At 41.9% G+C, this 23,035-nt stretch overlaps 1 protein-coding gene across 1 annotated transcript in view; it reads right to left on the minus strand.

The window, feature by feature from the left end:
- The window catches only part of LAMA3 (laminin subunit alpha 3), a 188,363-nt gene that overhangs the window by 89,500 nt on the left and 75,828 nt on the right, over window positions 1-23,035 (minus strand). Inside the window, exons 16-26 of the mRNA XM_065397793.1 lie at window positions 22,351-22,488; window positions 21,782-21,828; window positions 13,372-13,471; window positions 11,821-11,873; window positions 11,398-11,503; window positions 9,424-9,523; window positions 8,044-8,200; window positions 4,435-4,567; window positions 2,981-3,123; window positions 1,084-1,184; window positions 819-972 (exon numbers count right to left, since the gene is read on the minus strand). Of these exons, the coding sequence (XP_065253865.1) occupies window positions 819-972; window positions 1,084-1,184; window positions 2,981-3,123; window positions 4,435-4,567; window positions 8,044-8,200; window positions 9,424-9,523; window positions 11,398-11,503; window positions 11,821-11,873; window positions 13,372-13,471; window positions 21,782-21,828; window positions 22,351-22,488 (1,232 nt within the window). The remainder of the gene's footprint in view (window positions 1-818; window positions 973-1,083; window positions 1,185-2,980; window positions 3,124-4,434; window positions 4,568-8,043; window positions 8,201-9,423; window positions 9,524-11,397; window positions 11,504-11,820; window positions 11,874-13,371; window positions 13,472-21,781; window positions 21,829-22,350; window positions 22,489-23,035) is intronic.

Genomic DNA, 23,035 nt, shown 5'->3' on the forward strand with positions numbered 1-23,035 from the left:
AGTACATGTACTACCTTCTAACTGAGGGATTTCAGTGAAGGATTCTTTACAAAACCTTTTGACCTTTGATAGAATAAAGCAGTGCTTCTCAAAGTCGGGCCGCCGCTTGTTCAGAGAAAGCCCCTGGCGGTCCGGGCCGGTTTGTTTACCTGCTGTGTCCGCAGGTTCGGCCGATCGTGGCTCCCACTGGCCGCGGTTTACCGCTCCAGGCCAATGGGGGCTGCGGGAAGGGCGGCCAGCACATCCCTCAGCCCATGCCGTTTCCCGCAGCCCCCATTGGCCTGGGATGGCGAACCGCGGCCATTGGGAGCCGCGATCGGCCGAACCTGCGGATGCGGCAGGTAAACAAACCGGCCCGGCCCGCTAGGGGCTTTCCCTGAACAAGCGGTGGCCCGACTTTGAAAAGCACTCACTTACATCACAGTTGTATATTTATTGCAGCCATGTGTGAGATTAGTCAATGAACCAGATTCTGATCTTAAGGCATGTCCACACTGGCCTGCAGTTTGGACTAATGGGGCATGAATAGGCAGTGTGCACAAAAGTGCTGTGCTGTAATTTCCCCATATGGATGCTATAGGTGCAAACTTAAAGGTCCCTAGCTCGCACTAATGTCCCTTTAGTCCAAACTGCACACCAGTGTAGACGTGTCCTAAATTACACTTCTATAAACCCCAAGTAACTTCATGGAGGCTAATGGACTTGCTATGAATTTGCAGCGGAATCGATCCCAACAAATTTACAATTAGCTAATTTACAGTTGGCAATAAAAACATGACTATAATTAGTATCTGTTAGTATGGATACAGGAATCTGACCTCTATTCCACTGATGTGTGACATCACTGGATGCTCTGGGGTTGGCTGTCGGACAGCTATTTTTCTGTACTCTCCACCAAGCAAAAAATGTGTCGCCTCTGAACCGAGGACACAGGAAAATCTGGCTAGTGGTAAATGCTGATAAAGCAAGCAGCTTTAAAACAAAGCAAAACATGGTGATATCATAATTACCAATTACAACATTAAAGAAAAATCATTAAAGTAGTCCAGGGTAATCAGCTTATTATACAGTGTATATACTAACTTATCTGTCGTAGCACGTCCTGAATAGGTGCAAGATTCTGTAACTTGTAATTGCAAGATGGGCGCTTCATAGTAATCACTAGGTAACAGCACCATGTAATCCTAAAAACAAAGAATGTGATTCATACAAGAGCACACAGAAAATTATAAAATGTACATCTCTAAAACGTATGCAAAGGTCTTCCAGGGGGTACATCAATTCATCTAGATATTTGCCTAGTTTTATAACAGTCTACATAAAATGAACTAGGAAAGTCAGTACAAACTAAAATTTCATACAACTTGTTTATACTACTCTATATACTATGCACTGAAATGTAAGTATAATGTTTACATTCCAATTGATTTAATTTATAATTATATGGTAAAAATAAGTAAAAAAATTTTCAGTAATAGTGTGCTGTGACACTTTTGTACTTTTTATGTCTGATTTTGTCAGCAAGTAGTTTTTACGTGAGGTATCACTTGGGGGGATGCAAGACAATTAAGACTCCTAAAGCAGAACAGTAGTTTGGAAAGGGATGAGAGCCACTGAGGTAAGAGACCCAGGTTTCTCAGCTGAGGGCTGCAGCTGACTCTCAAACTTCTGCGCAGTCAAACCACTAGAGGAGGACAGAGTACCACATGGTGTAAGCATGGGTTACATAAACACTACTTTATGTACACAATTGCTTCTGCACACTATTCACCTGTGCATGCAAGATGTCGAATTTACATGCACAAAAACACTTGTGATTGACTAACATATGCAAAAAGGGTTCTCCTATGTGCACCAAACTGATTGTGCATACAAATTCAGTGAATTAAATAAAGTCAAACAGGCATAAAAAGAAGGCACATTTTAAAACTCTGGCTCTACTGGTCTATCAATTTCAATCTATATACTGATGTTTATTTGATTTTAAATTTTTATTTATTGAAGTTTTATTATAAAAAATAAATAATATGATTTGTTAGGATAATCAGCAAGTCCCCTTTCAGAATTATGGACAGAACAGACAACAAAAACCTAAAAAATATTGCCATTATAGATAAGAAACAAGGTTTAATAGTACTGTTGTCATTATGTCATCTATTCCATATATTTTAGTACAGTCATGGGCTTGATGATTGAAGGTGTTCATTTCTGATTCATGCTAAAAAATGTTAAAAAATACAAGTTGATTTTGACATGATTTCATTGTGATTATACATATTTTGGGTGTTTCATAAGTGATCACTTGAAACATTCTGCCTTTGTCATACTTTGCACTAACTTTTCTGAATCTTTATGATGGATAGTTTGCCAGTTTCGTATGCAGTGGAAGGAGGTCACAGCATTTAGAAAACAACTTATTAAAGGCGGAGTTCCTCTTATATTTTCTCTGAAAGAGTTCCCTTTCATAGGATCTTCATCAATAATTAAGGGCTTGATCCATCAAACACATGAAAGCTTGGATTGCTCTCATGAGTGAAGTGACTCTTGTAGGCTTTTTCAGGATTGGGCTCTAACTCTATGGAAAGAGTTTCAAATTATAACTGACCCAGATTTTGGATAAGACATCTGGATAGGGCCAAAATGTGATGATTACAGGTTTGTATAAGCACCTGTGAATTTTTTAAAAAGTGCATCCATTGGAGGGGCACAGTCTAGATATATTTAAAAGTCTGATACATACAAAACAAGGGCAGGTGAGATTCAAATAAGAGAAAAAGAAGTGAAATGCAGAATTGTAAAATTTCACAATTTTTTATTCCAAAATGACACCGTGCTCTCCTCTGATATTGAGTTTCATGTCCATTAGAGGGCTCTTCCTGGCACCTAATTCTGAGGTGGTCCTTTCATTCTCTCTCAAACTCTCCCAAATAAATTCTACTCTCAAAAAGTTAAAAAAAAAAAAATCCAGTCATTTTCTTACCAGGAGGACTCCCTCTGCCATAATATTGACAATCCATGTTCCTGGAATAAGTGAGAATGGATCTGCAAAGCTGTTTCTTGGGACAGTGGCAAAAGCCGGCTTCTTACTGGGTGGGAAGACAATGTCTTTGCTCTGAGTAGCCCCTGACAGCAAAAAATAAATTAATTATAATATTGGATTATGTCAAATGACTCCATTTTCTCAAGGCTTAAGACCAATGCTTTCATTCACTAAAATCAGAGTGACAACAACTGATCAACGCTGCTCTTTCAGCACGCATTAGGAATACACTGCATAATGTACATATTAAGCCACAGAGCTATGTGAGTATTGTCTTCTTCATTCTCACTAGGCTCAAGTGAAGTGATTCAGAAAAACAGGAAACACCTCTATTTCCCCCTGAACTTTTGCCACAGCTTGGGAAGGTTCTGAAACATTTCTTTCCCTTTCCCTTATTTTTCATTCCATCTGTCTCACACTGCTTTAATAAAGACAACAAAAGGCCAACATTGTGGAATTTTCAGCTGATCCAAAGCAGCAGGTAATGGAAATCTGAGGAGACAGCCTGTTCTCATGTGATTTCCAGCCAAATTCTGCAGACTCGAGAGGTTCTGATAAGCATCTAAAATTTTAGTTACTAATTGTAACATAAGAGGACTTCTGTTCATTTGTACAGAGTGAATATATAGAAAAGACCGTAGCTGCAGTGTCCCTCAGGGAAGAGAAGAAATGGGAGTCAATTGCAATGACTATAAAGAGCATTCTTTATCGAAGCTACAGATCACAGACAGGACCCCCTGTATTTTCTTTTGGCTCTCATCTCCCTGACCAATCAGCACAGCCTGTGCTGCTGTGTCGCCACACAGCGTCTCTGCGGCAGTGAGTCTCAGAGCCTGGGTCTACAGATTCGGGCTCGCGCTATGGCGCTAAAATTAGCCTCTACCCCTCCCAGACACAGAGGATCTGGAATCCTTATCTCCTTAATGGTGTGAACCAAAACCAACCACTCCAAATTCTGTTGACATCTGTAACCGGATCCAACATTTGTGGATCAGGACCCATTGTTAAATATTAGTTACTCAGTGAAGACAGGAGCCAAGCAGCTTTTGAATAAAAATATTATTTGTAGCATCGAAAAGTAACTGAGTCCTGTTAAACTCGCTGAAAGCTTCACCTAACTGTCAGTTTGAACCACCTACGTCAGTACTGAAAATATTAAATTTGGTAAACTAGACACCTAAAAAAATTAATAATAATCAAGTCAATAGGTATCATGCAAACACAGGCAGCATTAGTCACAGCAAAGTACACTAGAAAAACACAGAGCACTCGAAGTTGTTAAAAACAATACATTTAAAATGACATTATTAGTTGAACTTGGCTGAAAGTATGAAAATGCTTCTCTGATCTAACACTGAGTCATCTGCTCTCTTCTGCCATTACGTTTTACCTACCTGTTTCAGACCGAGATTGGTAAGCAGTTATGCGGCCAGATACCATTTCAATTCCAGGGTTAATAAATCTCAAGATAACATGAAATAAGTAGAGGTTTGATTTCTCCACATTCAGAGTTATCCTCACTTCATTCTGTAAAATGGAAGTTAATAAACACAAACAGCCATAAAGTGCCGAATGGATAAACAGTTAGAAGCCATGCAAGCAAAATGCTAAATTCCGAGAGAAAATAAACACACGCACATATACAGACAAATATGTACAAAAACAGCAATTCTGGTGTATGATGGGCGAAGATAGACAAGCCTAACAAGAAAATTAATTCACTTACAAGTATAATTAGTGTCAAAATGTTTCCCCTCAGCAACTGAGATCCTCCCTTTAGAGCTCTTTGAAACCAGGCTGACATAGCGGAGTACTAGGTGGAAGAGCTTAGAGGAAGTCACAGTGACAGGCACAACCACCTCTGGCTGGGAAAAATAAAAAGAAGGAGAAAAAAAGGAAGAAAGGAAAGTATATTATTTAACACACTACCACCCAAAGAGAGAAAAGTTATAGAAACCATTTAGCAAGGACAAACTCCATAACAGGAAAGAAAAGTTATGGTAGCATACGAAAGAATATAGAACAAAACACTCTGCTGAGGTAAAACACTGATATTGAATAGTGTCTTACCCAGCTAGTCTTGGAAAAGCAGAATTAAGGGTGCATGTTGATACTACGCTGTGAATGGTGGACAGTACTTTGTTGGAATCCTGCAATTGCTCACAGAATGCCTTAAAGCAGACGTACTGTAACAAGGGTTCCCTGTATTCCTGGATTCCAGGATAATAACCCAGAATTACCCGTCCAAGTCCTGGATCCCACACAAAATTCTAAAAGCACACAGAAGTCTCAGAATGTCATTGCACTTTCTTCTGATCCCCAGCAAACCTCCTAGCCTGTTACAGTCATGGTGGCTCTGGTTATATTTTTGCCCTTCAGCTGAACTGACATTTCTGGAACCAAGTGTCTCTTCTCAGTCACTGACTGGCAGTGCTGTCCCCAGAAGACAATTCATATGGCACCTTATCTACGTAAAGCTTGCACAGCAGTAGCAGCAGAGTGGGAGACTTATGCCAGGGGTTCTCAAACTGGGGGTCGGGACCCCTCAGGAGGTCACGAGGTTATTACATGGGGGGGGGAGGGGGTCGCGAGTTGTCACCCTCCACCCCAAACCCTGCTTTGCCTCCAGCATTTATAATGGTGTTAAATATATAAAAAAGTGTTTTAATGCATAAGGGGGGGTTGCAATCAGAGGCTTGCTATGTGAAAGGGGTCACCAGTACAAAAGTCTGAGAACCCCTGACTTATGCAGACAGGCAGAGGGGTTCAGTAATTGGTGGTGGAATAGCAAATGAACAGACTTAGCATGACCTCAAGGGTTCCCCTTGCCTTGTTCCTCCATTCTGCCTTATGCTTCCTCTCTTCATTGTTCACACCTCCTAACCCTCTCTCTCCCCCTTTTCAACATGCCCAGGTGACTGTCCCCTTATACTACCACCACCTTCTTGGTCTGTTCTCCCTTTCAAGCACACACACATTCCACTCTCCCTACCTTCTGGAACAAAGATCACCCAATAGGGCTGCCCCTTCTAAAGACCTCACCTTCTCTGATCTCTGAAAGGTAGCTAATGGCTAATGCCACCAGGACAGGCCTTGCTCATTTTCAGAGCATGTGCTTATTGGTCATCATTAGAGAACAAGAGTATTTGTATACAGCCCTCCCCTTTATTAAAATAAAAAGGAAAGCAGGAGAGCAGAATGGAATCTAGAAATGGGAGAGCTATAGAGGGCACGTGTACAAATACTTTAAGTATAACAGAGGGCAGAAGGAAATAGGAGAGCAGAAAGGAAAGTTCAACAGAAAATATGGAAAAATAGGAGAGGCTTTTACAACTATTTTTGAAGGGAGGAGAGTGATAGTTCAGAGGAGTGAGGCTGGGAGAGAAGCAGATGAGGAAATATTGAAAGAATATATATTTGACAGAGAAAAGGCAAAAGGAAAAGAAGCCTGAAGCTTTACTGACAGAATAGTGTTTGAGACATGATGGGAAGGTTTGAGAGTATAGACAGGAAAGCAAGAGTGAAGAGACAGAAGGAAGATAACTGTGGGGAAGGGTGGACAGTCTTGTGTTTAAGGTAAAGTTGGGGAGGTGGGGCTAGACCAAGGTCTGACATAGGCCAGATTGCTTAGGCCAACATTTTAAAATGTGGGTGTCACACTGAAGTATATTAAAACACATTAGTGGCATGACAGTGCACTCGCAGCTCCTGCTAAGGACACACAATGACTAATTATTTCATCTGAATGACAACATTGCCACCTTTTAGATTGTCTCCTTCCACAAAAGTTGTAGCATTAGTATATCATGTAACAATGTGTCAGCCCCAAAAAATTTTTGGGATAATTGTTTCATTTCCCTGCAAGACATGGGTAAGCTATGTCAAAATCCAGAATGCCCTTTGACATAAGAAGTGTGCAGGTAATTCAGCTGTCCTACAAGGATACAACTATCTAAGGCTCAAATCATACAAATACTTGCATAAATGTATAGCTTTACTCATGCAAGTAAAGTTATGCACATGTGTATTTACAAGATCAGGGTCTAAATTATTCATAAGAACAGCCATACTGGGTCAGACCAAAGGTCCATCTAGCCCAGTATCCTGTCTTCCGACAGTGGCCAATGCCAGGTGCCCCAGAGGGAATGAACAGAACAGGTAATCATCAAGTGATCCATCCCCCGTCACCCATTCACAGCTTCTGGCAAACAGAGGCTACGGCTACTATCCCTGCCCATCCTGGCAATTCCACTACCTTCTTCATAAAATGTCAAGTGGGTATGAAACAAAAGAGGGACAGTATAGAGTGGAAGTTAAGAAATCAGATCTTTGAAGAGTAGCTTTTGTGAATGTGGGTGATTTCAAAAAGTTAACAAAAAGAGCCCCCAAGTAAAAAAAAAAAAAAAAAAAAAACGAACAAAGAGGAAAAAGGAAAATGATGACTTGCCCAATGGTTACGTACTTACCCTTCAGTTTATGGTTGCCCCATTGGTCCTCAGATACCCTACCAAAGCTGGACATAAATTGTTCTAAGAACTGTAAATCTAATCTGCACCAATTTAACAGAACCACACATTCAAGGACGGTCACCAACTAGCCTTTATTGCTTAAATTTACTGTTTTATAACTGCCAGTTCCTTTGCTCTGAATTCAGTGCAACTCTTCTAATTCCTGCCCTAGACACAGCAGATGATGGGCACTTTCTTCCTCTGATTTACTCACTTGGACTCTGCTCATGATAAACTAACTTGTAAACAATCACAAGCCTGTAATATTCATGCACAGTCACATTCTTGCTTGGATGCTGCTGCTTTATTCAACGATCAACAGGCCTATTTGCTACAATGCAAATATGTCAAGCCTGCTGTCTCTCAACCACCGTAGCAGCAAGGGCATACTTTATTTTGACCTCCTCCATGACTTTACATTCAGGTAGCAATATTAAGTAGACATAAGCCCCAAGGGCTGCATTTTCATCCAACAGCATTTAATCAATGACGTACTTGTATGGAAGACATCTGTGCATATCCTCTCCAACTAAAGCCAGGAAATTCCTGGGGGTCATAACCAAACCGAATGCCTCTTCCACTAGCAGTGGTACCATCTTCGATCTCAAACTTCATGTGGTGTAAATCAGGGAAAAAGTGGTTCTTTTCAGGCCTTTCATAAAGAAAACAAACAAACATGGAGGAGCTATTTATTTTCTCTGAATATCTGAATTTCTCCATATAAAAAAACGGTAACACCTCCCTGTCAGCAGTCATACTGTTACCAACAAAATACAACTACAACTGCTGACTGCACCTCAAATATCATTTTGGAAGTAACTGTGTTTTGGGTCATCTGACAAATTCATGTGTTACCTCACCACTTGTGAGTAATGAGACCAACCCAAATTCATTATTGTATCAATTTTCATCATACCATCACCTAGGCCAAAGGTGCACGATATTTTTATGGTATCAGTTTACCTGCAATGATTTGCCTGGATATCAGCTTCCCACGTGGATGGGGAGCACATGTTAATACTCAGCATAGCAGGAAACCTCCACCCAGCAATGCAATTGGAAGGCACTAGCTAATCTCTGTATGACTTTCCTCTGAGAAAATGAAGCACTGAGGTGGGGGCAGGCTGGTGACAGTGGAATCCTCTGAACTCTGGTTAATTCATACATTCCTGGTGTCACCAGGAATGTATGATAATAGGAAGGATTCAAACGGCTTCTGTTAATGAGCTAAATTCTGTTCTCCGTTATACTGGTGCAACTCTACTGACATAACTGAGAGGGAAACTTGGTTTATTTTATTTTTTAAAGCAACATACGTAATGCTATTGCAAAAGATGGAGATGATTGTTAATTAAATGAGTACCAAAAGCCATAAATATAAAGATGAAGAAAAGTGGTGGGCAGGAAGCATCTGCAGAGTAGCTGATACACAGCCTACCAGCTAATTTATCAACAAATCATGTGAAAAAATACCAAGGAATCCTGGGCAGTTTTAAATGATTGTTTTGAAGCATGAACTGTGGTTACGTCTGCACTTGGAGCTGGGATGCGATTCCCAGCTTGTGCAGACATACTTACACTAAATCTACTTCAGCTAGCTCGGTATAAATTGTAGTGTAGCCTCGGTAGCACAGGCAGTGGCAAGTGGTGGGAGGGGCTAGATGTCCCAAGTATGTACCCAAGGGGTCCGAGCAGTTTTGTGCTCAGGGCAGCTAGCCTGCCCTGCTGCTCACCACTGCTTGTGCAACCATGGCTACACTACTATTTTTAGCCAGCTAGCTCGGGTAGGGCTAGCAAGAATGTGTATATGCAAGGTGGGAATCACACCCCCAGCAAAATGTGTAGACGTAGCCAAAAGGTCTCAGCAAGACTTACTTCTGACAGGTCGTTCCCACTATGTGGTTTCTGCACTGGCAGGCACCTGATGGCTCGCTGCACACAAGATTGACAGATCCTCCGACATCACATTGGCAGCCTATCAGGTAAAGAACAGAAGCCACATTTTTCATCAGAAAATGTAATAAACATTACCAGAAAGCACACCTCACTTCCTCTAATTCAGTGGTTCTGAACCTGTGGCCCATGTGCCACTTGCGGCCCAAGCAGCACACAGCTGCAGCCCACGTGACATCCTCAAGGCCGTACAGGTAGTATTGGATGCGGCCCACATAACATGTTGTGGGCTGCATATTCTGCCCATAATGGTAAATAAGTTGTGAACCACTGCTCTAATTAAACCGCCATTAAGTGGCAATGCAAATTTCCCCCTTCAGACTCCCTTGTGAGATTTTCAAACAAATGTTAATACAGTTGTACATATTTCAGTTATTTCTGGTTTCTCATAAGGGGTTCTTTTTTTAAACATGACATAAAATTTCTTTTCCTGGTCAAAATATTAAATAGTAAATACAAGCCACGCTTACTGTTTGCTGTGATTAAGGTTTATCAATATAAGCATTCAGTTTTTCTATTCAATGGGACGGATTTCTATAATGACGGTTAAAATAAGCATGCAGTGGGAATACAGTGGCAATTTATTTTTTAAAATACAAAACAAAGTTTATTTTTGAGGGACAGCTACCACAATGTTTTGATTTGTGGTACAAAAATTATATACAGTATATAATCATATATTTGTATATACATAATTTTTGAAAAAATACTGGACAAACTGTGGACTTGATGCAGCAAACAGGACTTCAGGCACAAAATAAGGACATCCTTAAAAGTATATCTAGGTAAAAAAATGCAAAGCCAAATGCTTCAAGGTTCTTAAGTCAACATTTACACATCAAAATAGAAGTGGCCTATTTTTCTGATGTGCTGAGGATCCATAAATCTCCTTGGAATCTATGGAAACTTTAGGTGCTCAACCCTTTGAAAATCAGACCACTTTTGCTTAGGTACTTTACTTTTATTATCTAGGTTTGATAATAAATTTTGGCCATAATTTATAACCACACACTGAAGAAGGGATTGCTTAAAGAACTGAAATGATCTAAAAATATATTTTAAAATCTTAAATCATTAAGGGACTGATCCAAATCCCAATGAAGTCTATGGGGATGTTTCCAGCAATTTCAATATATTTTGGGCTAGGCCTCAACAGAAAAGACTTAAAATGACATACAAGTACATCTCGGGGTAGGGGGAAAGCAGTTTACAATCTGCTAGGATCTGAATTCAGCATTTCACGGTTTTCCTGCAGCAGCTGATAACATTACAAACAGCTAAGCACAGCATGGAGCTGCAGTTCTAATAGGCATCAGTGATGTTATTAATTCTTGCAGAAGAAACAAATAACCCTGATCTAAGGTCCCAAAAGGAAAGTAAAAGGAGAAATAATTTTCAAATATCTTGTTTTAAAGTCTATTTAATTGTGATATTTAGGTCTTTCCATATGTTTTGTTTGGGTAAAATTTACCTCATCTTGGAGACACTTCACAGGGCCTTCCATTTCATTTAAACGTCCTCCAAGTGTGGAGTGGGAAAGGTATCAGCCTTTGTCAGAGAGGCTCCGTATGCTATAGGAACAACTGCCCTGTTCCCTGTCCCTTTAGATGGAAATAGGTGACTTAACTGGTGCAGAGAGCCCTAAGGAAGATGACAGAATATTCATGAGCAAAACTAACTGCTCATGAATGAACTCAGTCTGCACACTCAAACTGGGGTTTGCACTTCTACATTTATGACATGCACTCACAAGTGATAGTGTAAAAAAAATGCACATCCAGGTGGTTTAGTGTTCAAACAGAGGCCTCGTTCTGAAAATGTGACCCTTGGGATTTTAAAGACACTTTAATTACCATGTGTAACTACTCTGTTGGAAACACTCATTTTCCATTTTACCTTGACACCCAAAGTAATTCCTGTTTTCTAGAGCGTAATAGCCAGCTTCACAAGTGTCACAGGAACCTCCACAAACATCAGGCTTGCAATGACAGTCACCATTCTTCTGCGGAGAAAATGATTTCATCAAGATGGTTTCAACTTTTTGTTCAATATTTCTTATTCAAAAGGAAAAAAAATCCTGACCAGAACAAATAAGATATTTTCAGGATATTACTATTGCTATCTGTCACCTTGAACAGACAGTCTAAAGGATATGTGGTCAAGACCCTAAAACAACTTGCCGGGGAAGTTTTATATAATACTGTATATCTGGAATGTCACCAGTTATTTGTCCATACAAGGACAATAACCATTTCTAGCAATTCTACCCTGCTGAGTGTTAAAACACTTCCTTTTTATGCAAACTTAATTTCTCTTTACCTGCTGACACTCTCCGACTCCACTTAGTGTTCCAGTCACATCACACTGGCACTCTGCGAAGACAGACACATTGACCTGAATTTCATCTTCCTAGGAAGCCTTTGGACCAAAAGCAACAGAATCTGAAATAGCGATTCACTGAGCATTAATGTGAATTTTCCTCTGGAAGTCACACTGCCTTCTGGAGCTCTAAGACATGAAGGAGGAACACCCACTTCTCAGGAGTGCAGAATACACTGCTTTACGGCAAGTATGAGGGCAGAAAGAGAGTAAGGCCAGGCCATGACACTACCTCCCCACTGCCACATTGTTGATGGCTCGCACTCCAGACGATGCTAGCACAGAGCAAGCCCTTCCCTCAGGAAAGCACAGGAAATACAGCTATGGCCAGTCCCTGAATTGCAGGAGGATAATGGGATGAGGGGAGAGGAAAAGGAAAGGGAGAAAGGGTGAGGGCTTCTTGTGTCCTTCTCTCCCGTACACAACTGGGCAGTTATCATCCACACACTGGTCTGAAATATTCCAATTTGGGTTTGACAAAGACAGGCTTGAATTGAGATTGAGGAATTGTCTGCCCTTCCTTCTACCCAGGACCAAAAGTGATATTGCTCTGATCATTGGAGGTACTTAAGTGGAGAGAGAAAAAGCTCCTTCTGCCAGAGTGATTGACTATTCCTTATTTTCCAGTGCTATCCTTGGGACAATTACAGCATGCTTCATGAAACAGAAATGAGACAAATATCACAGGAACCATCTTTGCTGACATAGGTGCATTGTGCAGCCACGGAAGTGCCCCTACTGACACTGGGACTATGGAGAGGTGATGTGACTGGTCTCTGGGGAGAAGATACAGACTGAGCTATATCTGGATTCAGTGCTATAAAGATAGTGGTGGTAACTCTAGAGCTGGATGTATACCTCATCTTTCCACCCATTGGGAGGTTGCTGTGAAGCAATCCACTAGAAGAGAAACATACGGAAGGAGGACTTTACAAATAAAATGGTTGCTCTGCAATTTACGAACAGATGGTACACCACATCCTCATTAACTGCAGCTGGCAGCTGCAGAGTACCAGCTGCAACCCTCACACTGATCTTACTTAGACATAAATAACAGCAGGCTGTGCAAATTCATATAGCCAGTAAGAATGCTTTCTCACCCTTGATAACTTAGGAGAATAAACTATCAGAGGAGAAAGAACATTTTCTCCAAACTCTTGGGCAAATTCTGCTCTAAGTTATAATGGCATAAAGTCTGCATAACTCCTCTGAAGTCACAATGGGATTACATCTGATTCATACAAATGTAACTGAGAGCAGAATTTGGGCCAACATCTTCAAATGTTAGTTCCAGGATAGGGGCTGAGTTTTGAAAACAAGTGTAAGAATCATGGGTAATTTGGTACCAAATGTCAGCAGTATGTAAAATCTGCTGTTACCATACAATAACCAACATAGAAGGTTTGTGTCACTAATTATAGCTGATGAAGATGGATAAAAAGAGTTTAACCATCTTTGATGACCTGAAGAAATGCATGTATGAAATCTTACCTGTACATCCATCAGGGTTTTCTCTGGCCAGATTCCAGTAAAGTGGTTTGCATCTGCTACATATAGGACCTTCAACATGCTGCAGACACTGACAATAGCCCTAATGGCAGAAAAGAATCAAACATTGGGCATCCCAGTGTCCAGATTATTTTAAATAATGAAAAGAATGTTCTTTGAACAATGAGGCACTACTGAGATTTCTTCCTACTATGGAACTCCAAGGAATGTGAATAATGTGCAACAGATGGGTCAGTAATATATCAGACAGAATGTCTATACTAGCTAAGATAAGAGTGAATACCCAGGGAACCATTTACAGTGAACAAGTTAACAATGGACAAAATAAGCCCAGAACGTGAGATGAGGAAAAGCATAAGTCATAGACTCATAGACTCATAGACTTTAAGGTCAGAAGGGACCAATATGGTCATCTAGTCTGACCTCCCGCATGATGCAGGCCACAAAAGCTGACCCACCCACAACAGAATCTTCCAGCCTGCGACCCCTGCCCTATGCTGCGGAGGAAGGCGAAAAACCTCCAGGGCCTCTGCCAATCTACCCTGGAGGAAAATTCCTTCCCGACCCCAAATATGGCGATCAGCAGACCCCGAGCATACAGGCAAGATTCTACAGCCGGACCCTCATTTTACCCGCGATGGCACGTGCACGGACAGTTAGTTCAATACTTTTTAAAATAAGGACTAGAGGATGTGGCTGTGGCTATGGCAGGGATGGCCAGAACCAGGACAGTAGGAAGAGACTTCTGACCTTAAAGTCTATGAGTCTATGAGACTCTAAATCCTTCTGGATTAATAAAATAGAAGCTAAAAAGGCTGCAAAAGAAAAAGAAAAGAAAAGTGAGGTGGGGGGAGGGGTACTCACAAGAATAGCAATGTTCGGAACACCGAACCTTAAGGTGGCTCTAAGTAATCAGACAATCACTTTGATAGGAGTAGATGAAAATTCTACAAGCACAAAACAAGCACTTCATATAAAAATTAATATGGCTAACAATTTTATGGCAAATAAAGGGTAAAGAGTGCACTATGAGAAGAAAGTGCATTCCCATGTAATATGTAGTGTATATCATAAAAAGAGTAAAACAAATTAAATAAAACATGCTATTTAATTAAAATCTTATAAAGACTCCAAAGAGAAGCCACAATAGGGTTGTATTTTCTTTTTCAGATGGCTGTGTGTTTTGGAAGCCAAAAGCAACCCAGCACCCAAAAAAATCAGTAAATATAAGAAATAAAGCTTAACCATTAACATTCTTGTCCAAAAAATCTGTTTATCTGCAGTATAAAATATTAGAAAGTAAAAACCTATGTAGTAGTATTTTATACATAAAAATTGTATTTAAACTAAACAATTATATAAAAAAACACCCTAAATTAAAAACAAATCCAACTAATAGCTTAAAATTAAATCTATTAAAATATTATTTAATAATATCAATGTGCTAAATGTTATTAAATTTCACCAATCTGCAATCAAGCATTTAGTGAAAAATAGTTAAAAACTATTAAAACACCTCATAAACAATAAAAGTAAAGTTTTAAAATGCATAAGCCTGCCAAGGTATGTCATAACATGATTATAATGTGCAAACAGAAAAAGTCCAAACCAGTAGTATATGTACTAGGTGTTTTAAAAGGGCCAGTTTGACAAAGCTGAAAATAATTGTATGAGACAGATCGGTTGGGAGGAAGAATTTAATCAGAAAAATGTGAATCATAGAATCGTAGGACTGGAAGGGACCTTGAGAAGTCATTTAGTCCAGTCCCCTGCACTCACAGCAGAACTAAGTATTATCTAGACCATCCCTGACAGGTGTTTGTCTAACCTGCTCTTAAAAATCTCCAATGATGCAGATTCCACAAACTTCCAAGGCAATTTATTCCAGTGCTTAACCACTCTGACAGTTAGGAAGTTTTTCGTAATGTCCAACCTAACCGCCATTTCTGCAGTGTAAGCCCATTGCTTCTTGTCCCATCCTCAGAGGTTAAGGAAAACATTTTTTCTCCCTCCTTGTAACAACCTTTTATGTATTTGAGAACTGTTATGTCCATCTCAGTCATCTCTTCTCCAGATTAAACAAACCCAAATTTTTCTATCTCCCCTCATAGGTCATGTTTTCTAGACCTTTAATCATTTTTATGGCTCTTCTCTGGACTTTCTCCAGTTTCTCCACATCTTTCCTGAAACGTGGTGCCCAGAACTGCACACAGTACCCCTGTTGAGGCCTAATCAGTGTGGAGTAGAGTGGAAGAATTACTTCTTGTTTCTTGCTTACAACACTCCTGCTAATACATCCCAGAATGCTGTTCACTTTTTTTTTTTGCAATGCTGTTACACTGTTGATTCATATTTAGCTTGTGGTCCACTATGACCCCCAGATCCCTTTCCGCAGTGCTCCTTCCTGGCAGTCATTTCCCATTTTCTATGTGTGCAGCTGATAGATCCTTCCTAAGTGGAGTACTTTGCATTTGTCCTTGTTGAATTTCATCCTGTTTACTTCAGACCATTTCTCCAGTTTGTCCAGATCATTTTGAATTATAATCCTATCCTCCAAAGCATTTGCAACCCCTCCCAGCGTGGTATTGTCTGCAAACTTTAGAAATGTACTCTCTATGCCATTATCTAAATTATTGATGAAGATATTGAACACAACTGGATCCAGAACTGATCCCTGCAGGACCCCACTCGATATGCCCTTCCATCTTGACTGAGAGCCACTGATATCTACTCTCTGGGAATGATTTTCCAACCAGTTATGCACCCACCTTATAGTAGCTCCATCTAGGCTGCAGTTCCCTAGTTTGTTTATGAGACAGTATCAAAAACTTTACTAAAGTCAAGATATACCACGTCTACCACTTCCACCCATCCGCTAGGTTTGTTACCCTGTCAAACAAAGTTATTAGGTTGGTTTGACATGATTCTTGTTCTTGACAAATCCATGCTGACTGTTACTTATCACCTTATTATCTTTTAGGTGTTTGCAAACTGATTGCTTAATTATTTGCTCCGGATACAGAAGTTAAGCAGACTGGTCTGTAATTCCCTGGGTTGTCCTTGTTTCCCTTTTTATATAGAATGACAATTGGGAATTGCTTAAGAGCACTTCAGAAGATGCCCAATAAGCCACAATCCCACAAACTGAGAAAGAAGGCCATATTGGTTAAAAATGACCTCGTTTGGAGGGAAAGTGAAGGCAGCTATACAAATTAAAAAAGAGGAGGTTACTCACCCTGTGCAGTAACTGACGTTCTTCGAGATGGGTGTCCCTGTGGGTGCTCCACTCCAGGTGTTGGTGCGTCCCTGCACCTTTGCTTGGAGATTTTTGTAGCAGTACTCGTACCGGCCACGCATGCGCAGAGGCTGCCCACCCCCCCCGCTGTGAGTCTAGCTTAATAGTACGCATGCGTGGCCGGTCTCCTCAGTTCCTTCTCTACAACGGAGGCTACCCCAACTCCGAAATAGAGGGGAGGAGGGTGGGTAGTGGAGCACCCACAGGGACACCCATCTCGAAGAACGTCAGTTACTGCACAGGGTGAGTAACCTCCTCTTCGAGAGAGAGATGTCCCTGTGGGTGCTCCACTCCAGGTGACTTAAAAGCAATGTGTCTCAAGGAGGTAGGGACTTCGGATCTGATAGGAATGCCATAGATAGTACAGCCCTGCCCAAATGTATATCAGAGAGAGGGCCTTGAGTAAGGGCATAGTGTTTAACAAATGTGTGTTCAGAGGACCAAGTGGCTGCTTTACAGATATCAGACGGGGGAACTTTGCGTAAGAATGCTACAGAGACAGCCAGAGATCTAGTGGAGTGCGTTCTGATGCCGTCTGGAGGTGTAACCTTCTTCATCTGATAGCACAACCGGATGCACTGAGAAATCCAGTTTGAAAGTCTCTGGGTAGAAATAGGAGTACCATTGGAACGCTCCGCGATGGAGACAAAAAGTCTAGAAGAGTTTCTAAAAGGTTTGGTTCTATCCAAATAGAAGGACAAGGCCCTGCGTACATTTAATGTATGCATTGTGGCTTCGAACGAGTTCGCATATGGTTTCGGAAAAAAGGTTGGTAGGTGTATCGGCTCATTAATGTGGAATGACAAATGCACCTTTGGAAGAAATTTGGGGTGCAATCTGAGGGTAACCTTGTCTTTGAAAAATAGCGTATATGGTGGGTCTGCCATAAGAGCTGCTATTTCTCCTGCCCGACTGGCGGAGGTAATTGCCACTAAAAATGCTGTTTTCATCGAAAGGTGTAAAAGGGAGCACGTGGCTAGGGGTTCAAATGGTTGTTGAGTTAGGCAAGATAGTACTAAATGAAGGTCCCACGGAGTGGTAGGTGGTTTAATGTCTGGGTATAGGGCTTGGAGTCCCTTGAGGAAACGCTTGGTGATTGGATGAGCAAAAACAGAAGTATCATCAATTTTGTCATGAAAAGTTGTAATAGCAGCTAAATGGACTCTGATGGAGCTGAAAGAAAGGCCGGATCGCTTAAGGTCCAATAGATAGTCAAGTATGAGCGAGAGAGATACTGACGTGGGACAAAGTTGTTTAGCTGAACACCAATGTGTGAATTGTTTCCACTTTCGTAGATAGGTGGTGCGAGTAGATTGTGAACCCTGTATTGAAAATGTGTTGAGCCAAGAATAAAACGTAGGAAGCATCTGTGGGCCGGGTGTATAGTCACATGAAAATAGGCGTCCTGTAGGTCGAGGGCTGAAAACCAATCGCCCTGCTCCAGCGCTGGGATTATGGTGGTGAGAGTAACCATCTTGAACTTTTGCTTTTTGACAAATTTGTTAAGCTGCCTGAGGTCGAGGATTGGTCGCCATCCCCCAGTTTTCTTTTCTGTTAAGAAATAATGGGAGTAAAAACCCTTCCCTTTGTGTCGTTCTGGCACAATTTCTATTGCTCCCAGTTGAAGGAGATGTTGCACTTCTTGGAGGAGTAGTCGCTCGTGAGAAGGGTTCCTGAAGAGGGACGGGGAGGGTGGGTGGGTGGGAGGCAAGGAGAGGAAGGGGATGGCGTATCCAATTGTAACAACCTCTATAACCCACTTGTCGGAGGTAATGTTCTGCCATTGGTGGGAGAATGGTCGTAGGCGGTGTCCAAAGATATGTGTGCTGGCTGAAGTGGGAATGCTGTTTTCTAAACCCTCGACCAAGGCTTGAAATCTGCCTATTAGTTGGAGGGGGTTGAGGCGCCCCCGCAGAATTGGGACGACGATGCTGGAATCTTGGTCTCTGGCGTTGTTGTTGTTGTTGTTGTTGCTCCTGTGGTCTATGGGAGTGTTGTGTATATGCGGGGTAGCATGGACGTTGGTAAGGTTGGTATCTATATTGCCGTCTTCTGGTCGTAGGTGTCTGGAGACCTAAGGACCGGAGGGTTGCCCTTGAGTCCTTCATTGAGTGAAGCATGTCGTTCGTGGCAGAAGCAAAAAGTTTTTCACCGTCAAAGGGAAGATCTTCAATGGTGCTCTGGACCTCTCGAGGAAAGAAAGAGGAGGAGAGCCATGAACCTCGGCGCATGACCACTGCTGTGGCGGTCGATCTTGCTGCAGTGTTGGCTACATCGAGGGCTGCTTGAAGAGCGGTATGTGATATGATTTGTCCCTCGGAAACCAGAGCTGTGAATTGTTGTTTTTTCTGTTCTGGGATGTCGTCAATAAAGTCCATGAATTTATTATAGTTTCTGTGGTCATATTTTGCAAGAACTGCAGTATAATTAGCTATACGAAATTGTAACGTCGAGGATGCATATACTTTACGACCAAAGAGGTCCAAGCGTTTACTTTCCTTGTTGGCTGGGGTGGAGCGGGAATACTGTTGTTTGGCCCTTTGGTTCGCTGCGTCTACTACTAACAAGTTTGGCGCCGGATGGGTAAAAAGGAATTCAGAGCCCTTAGAAGGGATGAAGTACTTCCGGTCCACTTGTTTACAGGTAGGTAGGCTTGTAGCTGGAGTCTGCCAGATGGACTTAGCAGGTTCTAAAAGGGCTACGTTGATTGGTAATGCAACCCTAGAGGAAGAAGAGGGCTGTAGGATGTCCGTTAACTCATGCTGTTGTTCAGGGACTTCCTTCAAGTTAATTCTCAAGTCACTGGCAACTCTTTTAAAGAGGTCTTGGAATTTTGCTTAGTCATCCGACGGTGTTGGAGGAGGGGGAAGTAAGGCTTCTTCAGGCGTTACCTCCGGCTCTACTGGACTAGGAGCAGGACTTGGTTGATCCTGCAAGTGTGACGGTGCTGCCTGGTGTCTTGTGTCATTGGCAGGTTCGTCAGGTGGTGGTGCTAGACCAGTGTTGCGCCTGGTTGAGGTGGCGTAACGCGTGTGTTCTCGAGGGTACGATGCCCATGGTGCCTAATATTGCCATGGTGGTGGGTAGGGCATAGGTGGTGCCATCCAGGGGTTCACCCCCCAGGGGGCAGGATCCTGAGAATAGGATGAGGTAATTTTCCTAAAACCTCTGTTGACTGGGGTCTGGGGATGGGAGTGTTGATATGGAGAAAAACCCTCCTGTGGTCCAGTTTCCTCCTCACTGGAGGAAGGCTGTTCAGACCCTGACTTTGCCATTGAAGAGAAACAGGCATTCAGCAGGGGAGACTGCAGGATAGGTGACACCAGCAGATCTCTTGCCTGAGTAAATTGAAGTGATGAGGCTCCTGCGTGAGGTGAAGGCTGTGCAGCAGGGAGTTGCAATGAGGGAACATTCCTCTGAGCCGGGGTTTTGCTTCTTGGCTCCCTGCCAATCAGTTCCACGGGTGCCAGTGCCATGGCCGGTGCCGGGAGGGCAGCATCAGCCTGCAGGGGGTCAGGCAGGGTGTGGAATGTCGGCACCGCGTCCGTCGCGGTGCCGAACGGTGCCAGAAGAGAGGGAGGCAGCTGAAAGCCTGAAGCCTCGGCACCGGAGCTTCGCACCGCCGCCGCAGCCTCAGGCGGTTTTCGCGCGGTGCCGGAGGAGCCCGGCTTGTCAAATGTGCTCAAGCGGGGGAGCACAGGCAGGGAAGCGGTAGATCTGCCCGGGGAGAGCTTGTGTCTCAGGGTTTCCTTTGAAGATGACAAAAGGTGCCCTTTCTTTGCAGATTTCTTGTGTTTCTTTGAGGCGGGGGGGCTGTGGTGGGCAGCGGAGCCGGAATCCGCGCCTGGGTCTTAAGCCGCACCTAGGGATTTCTGGAGGAGGAGCAGTTTCAGTCTAAGCTCCCTGTCCTTCCGTGCTCTGGAGCTAAGTTTGCTGCAGTGGGCACATTTTTGAGGAATGTGGGTCTCCCCCAAACATTTTATACAGTGTGAGTGGCCATCTGACAGCGGGATAGCCTCCTTGCAGTTAGAAAAGCGTTTAAAGCCTGTGGAGCCGGGCATGTCTGAAGCGGCTGCAGCTGACAGGATTCTTTTTTTAAGATAAAAATGGTAACTAACTATAACTAACAACAAACTAACTAACTAGAAGGGTAATTGTAACAAGAGAAAGGAATTTCCTAACGAGTCTGCTGAGCTCCGTCTCAGGCCGGGGACGGTAGAGAAGGAACGGAGGAGACCGGCCACACATGCGTACTATTAAGCTAGACTCACAGCGGGGGGGGCAGCCTCTGTGCATGCGTGGCCGGTACGAGTACTGCTACAAAAATCTCCGAGCAAAGGCGCAGGGATGCACCAACACCTGGAGTGGAGCACCCACAGGGACATCTCTCTCAAAGAAGAATATATTACCAATGGAATAAAGGAGAAGTTGACAGTAATGAACATAAATCCAAAGCTAGAAGTTGTAGAAAATTGATAAGGGAAGCAAAGGTATGCAAGGAGAAATCTATGGCCTCCAGCATTAAGGACAATAAGAAGGAGTTTTTAAAGTATATTAGGAACAAAAAGAATCCTAACAATGGTATTTGTCCCTTACTGGATGGAAATGGTAGAATAATGATAAATGGGGAATCATCACTCAGGGGGCGTGTTTATTATATGCAGTAAAGAAAAGTTTTTGGTTTTGCTTATTTAATGGATGCAGTACTTTGGCTGCTAGCTTTTGTTTTAAGCCTTAGTTATGTTCCCACAGCATCTTATGTTGGCTTGGGTATAGAGTGACATACAATTTCAAACAGCTTAGCTTTTATGCCAGTTTTACTAAGCTCCCTCAGGTTTTGTTGCTGCTTTACTTTGTGCAAGTCACGATCACTTGTACCAAAGCTACCATTAATTTTTAGTTCTGTGAACAGTTCCTCTTTATCTATCAACGCTAGGTGTAATATAGAATTCCCCCCCGTGTCCGTTACAACACTTCTTGAGTTAGGAAATCATCATCTATAATATTTAGAAATTCCAAGTCAAAGTATTCAGTAATTACATATATAGTGAATCAATTCTTAACATTTATTGTAAATGCCAAAAATATAATACTTACAGAATGGGAATCAAGAGTACCTGCAGGGTCACAGTCATTGTTTGCTCCTTTATGTAATTAAAAAAATAAACATATGATCATTTTTTTAAATGAAGCAATGGAGCAGTTGTGAATTCCAAACTTTTTTATAATAAGGTTGCCCAGGGGTGATCTTGATATTTTAAAATGAGTTGAAATCTTTAATATGACGGTTTAAAAGGATAATTAGCATCAATGCATAGTTTAGAATTTTTATTTTTATATGTAACCTCATCAGGATTATTTGCAAAAATATGGCAGGGATGGAAAAAGAAAGAGAGAAAACACTGAATAACCAAGGGTATTTTTCCTAAATCTACAATGCCACCAGCTAAAAAGTGCCAAATTCCCTCAGTGCAGTTTATGAAGCATGGAAGTGAGCAATAAACAAGATCTATTAGATCATCCAGTCTATCTCCCTGATGTGTCCTGTACATGTTTCAATGTGGTTTCTATGGAGCTATCTATACAGTGGAGTACTCTGGGGAACACAAAGGTAAAAATGTATATATTTTGCATCAAGATAAAGTATTTTCCATCGTAAACCTTACCTTGGCAATAGGGAAAACTGTAGGCTTCTGAAAGGCATCTGTCACACTGCTGCCCCGTAATGCCTGTTCGACACTCACACTGCCCTGTTGTTGACTCACATGTGTTCTGGTAGGAACCATGGGGAGAACACTGACAAGCTAAACAAAAAATCATTATTTGGTAAGATTCAAGCTACATTTAGTAAGAAATAACTTGTTTCAGGACTGTGAAGTTTTAAAATTTAACATTACTTGTCTGGAACATTCCTGATTTTCTTTGCAATAAGACTCTGTTAAAAAAAAAACCCTCTGTGCCTAGGTACTTATTAATAGCGCACCCATCCATATGAAATCTGAGTGCCTTATTTCACACAAGAGTTACATGATGACTTGAGTTTTCCCTTCTTAACAGAAGCAGGTAGGATTATCAGGAACTTCACTGCACCCATTCTTCTGTTCTTTGCTTCAATCCAATGGCAGACTGAAGTGGGGATTGGTTTTCATTTGCTGGTTCTGTTTAATGTTACAGATATCTTAAGGAAAAGGCCTTTGCTAGGCTAGGATTTAAAACTGTGAGATAGCACATACACCTCTACCTCGATATAACGCTGTCCTCTGGAGCCAGAAAATCTTACCGCATTATAGGTGAAACCGCGTTATATTGAACTTGCTTTGATCCACCGGAGTGCGCAGCCCCGCCCCCCTG

Source organism: Emys orbicularis, chromosome 2 (assembly GCF_028017835.1).
Source record: "Emys orbicularis isolate rEmyOrb1 chromosome 2, rEmyOrb1.hap1, whole genome shotgun sequence".
Classification (NCBI taxonomy): Eukaryota; Metazoa; Chordata; order Testudines; family Emydidae; genus Emys; species Emys orbicularis.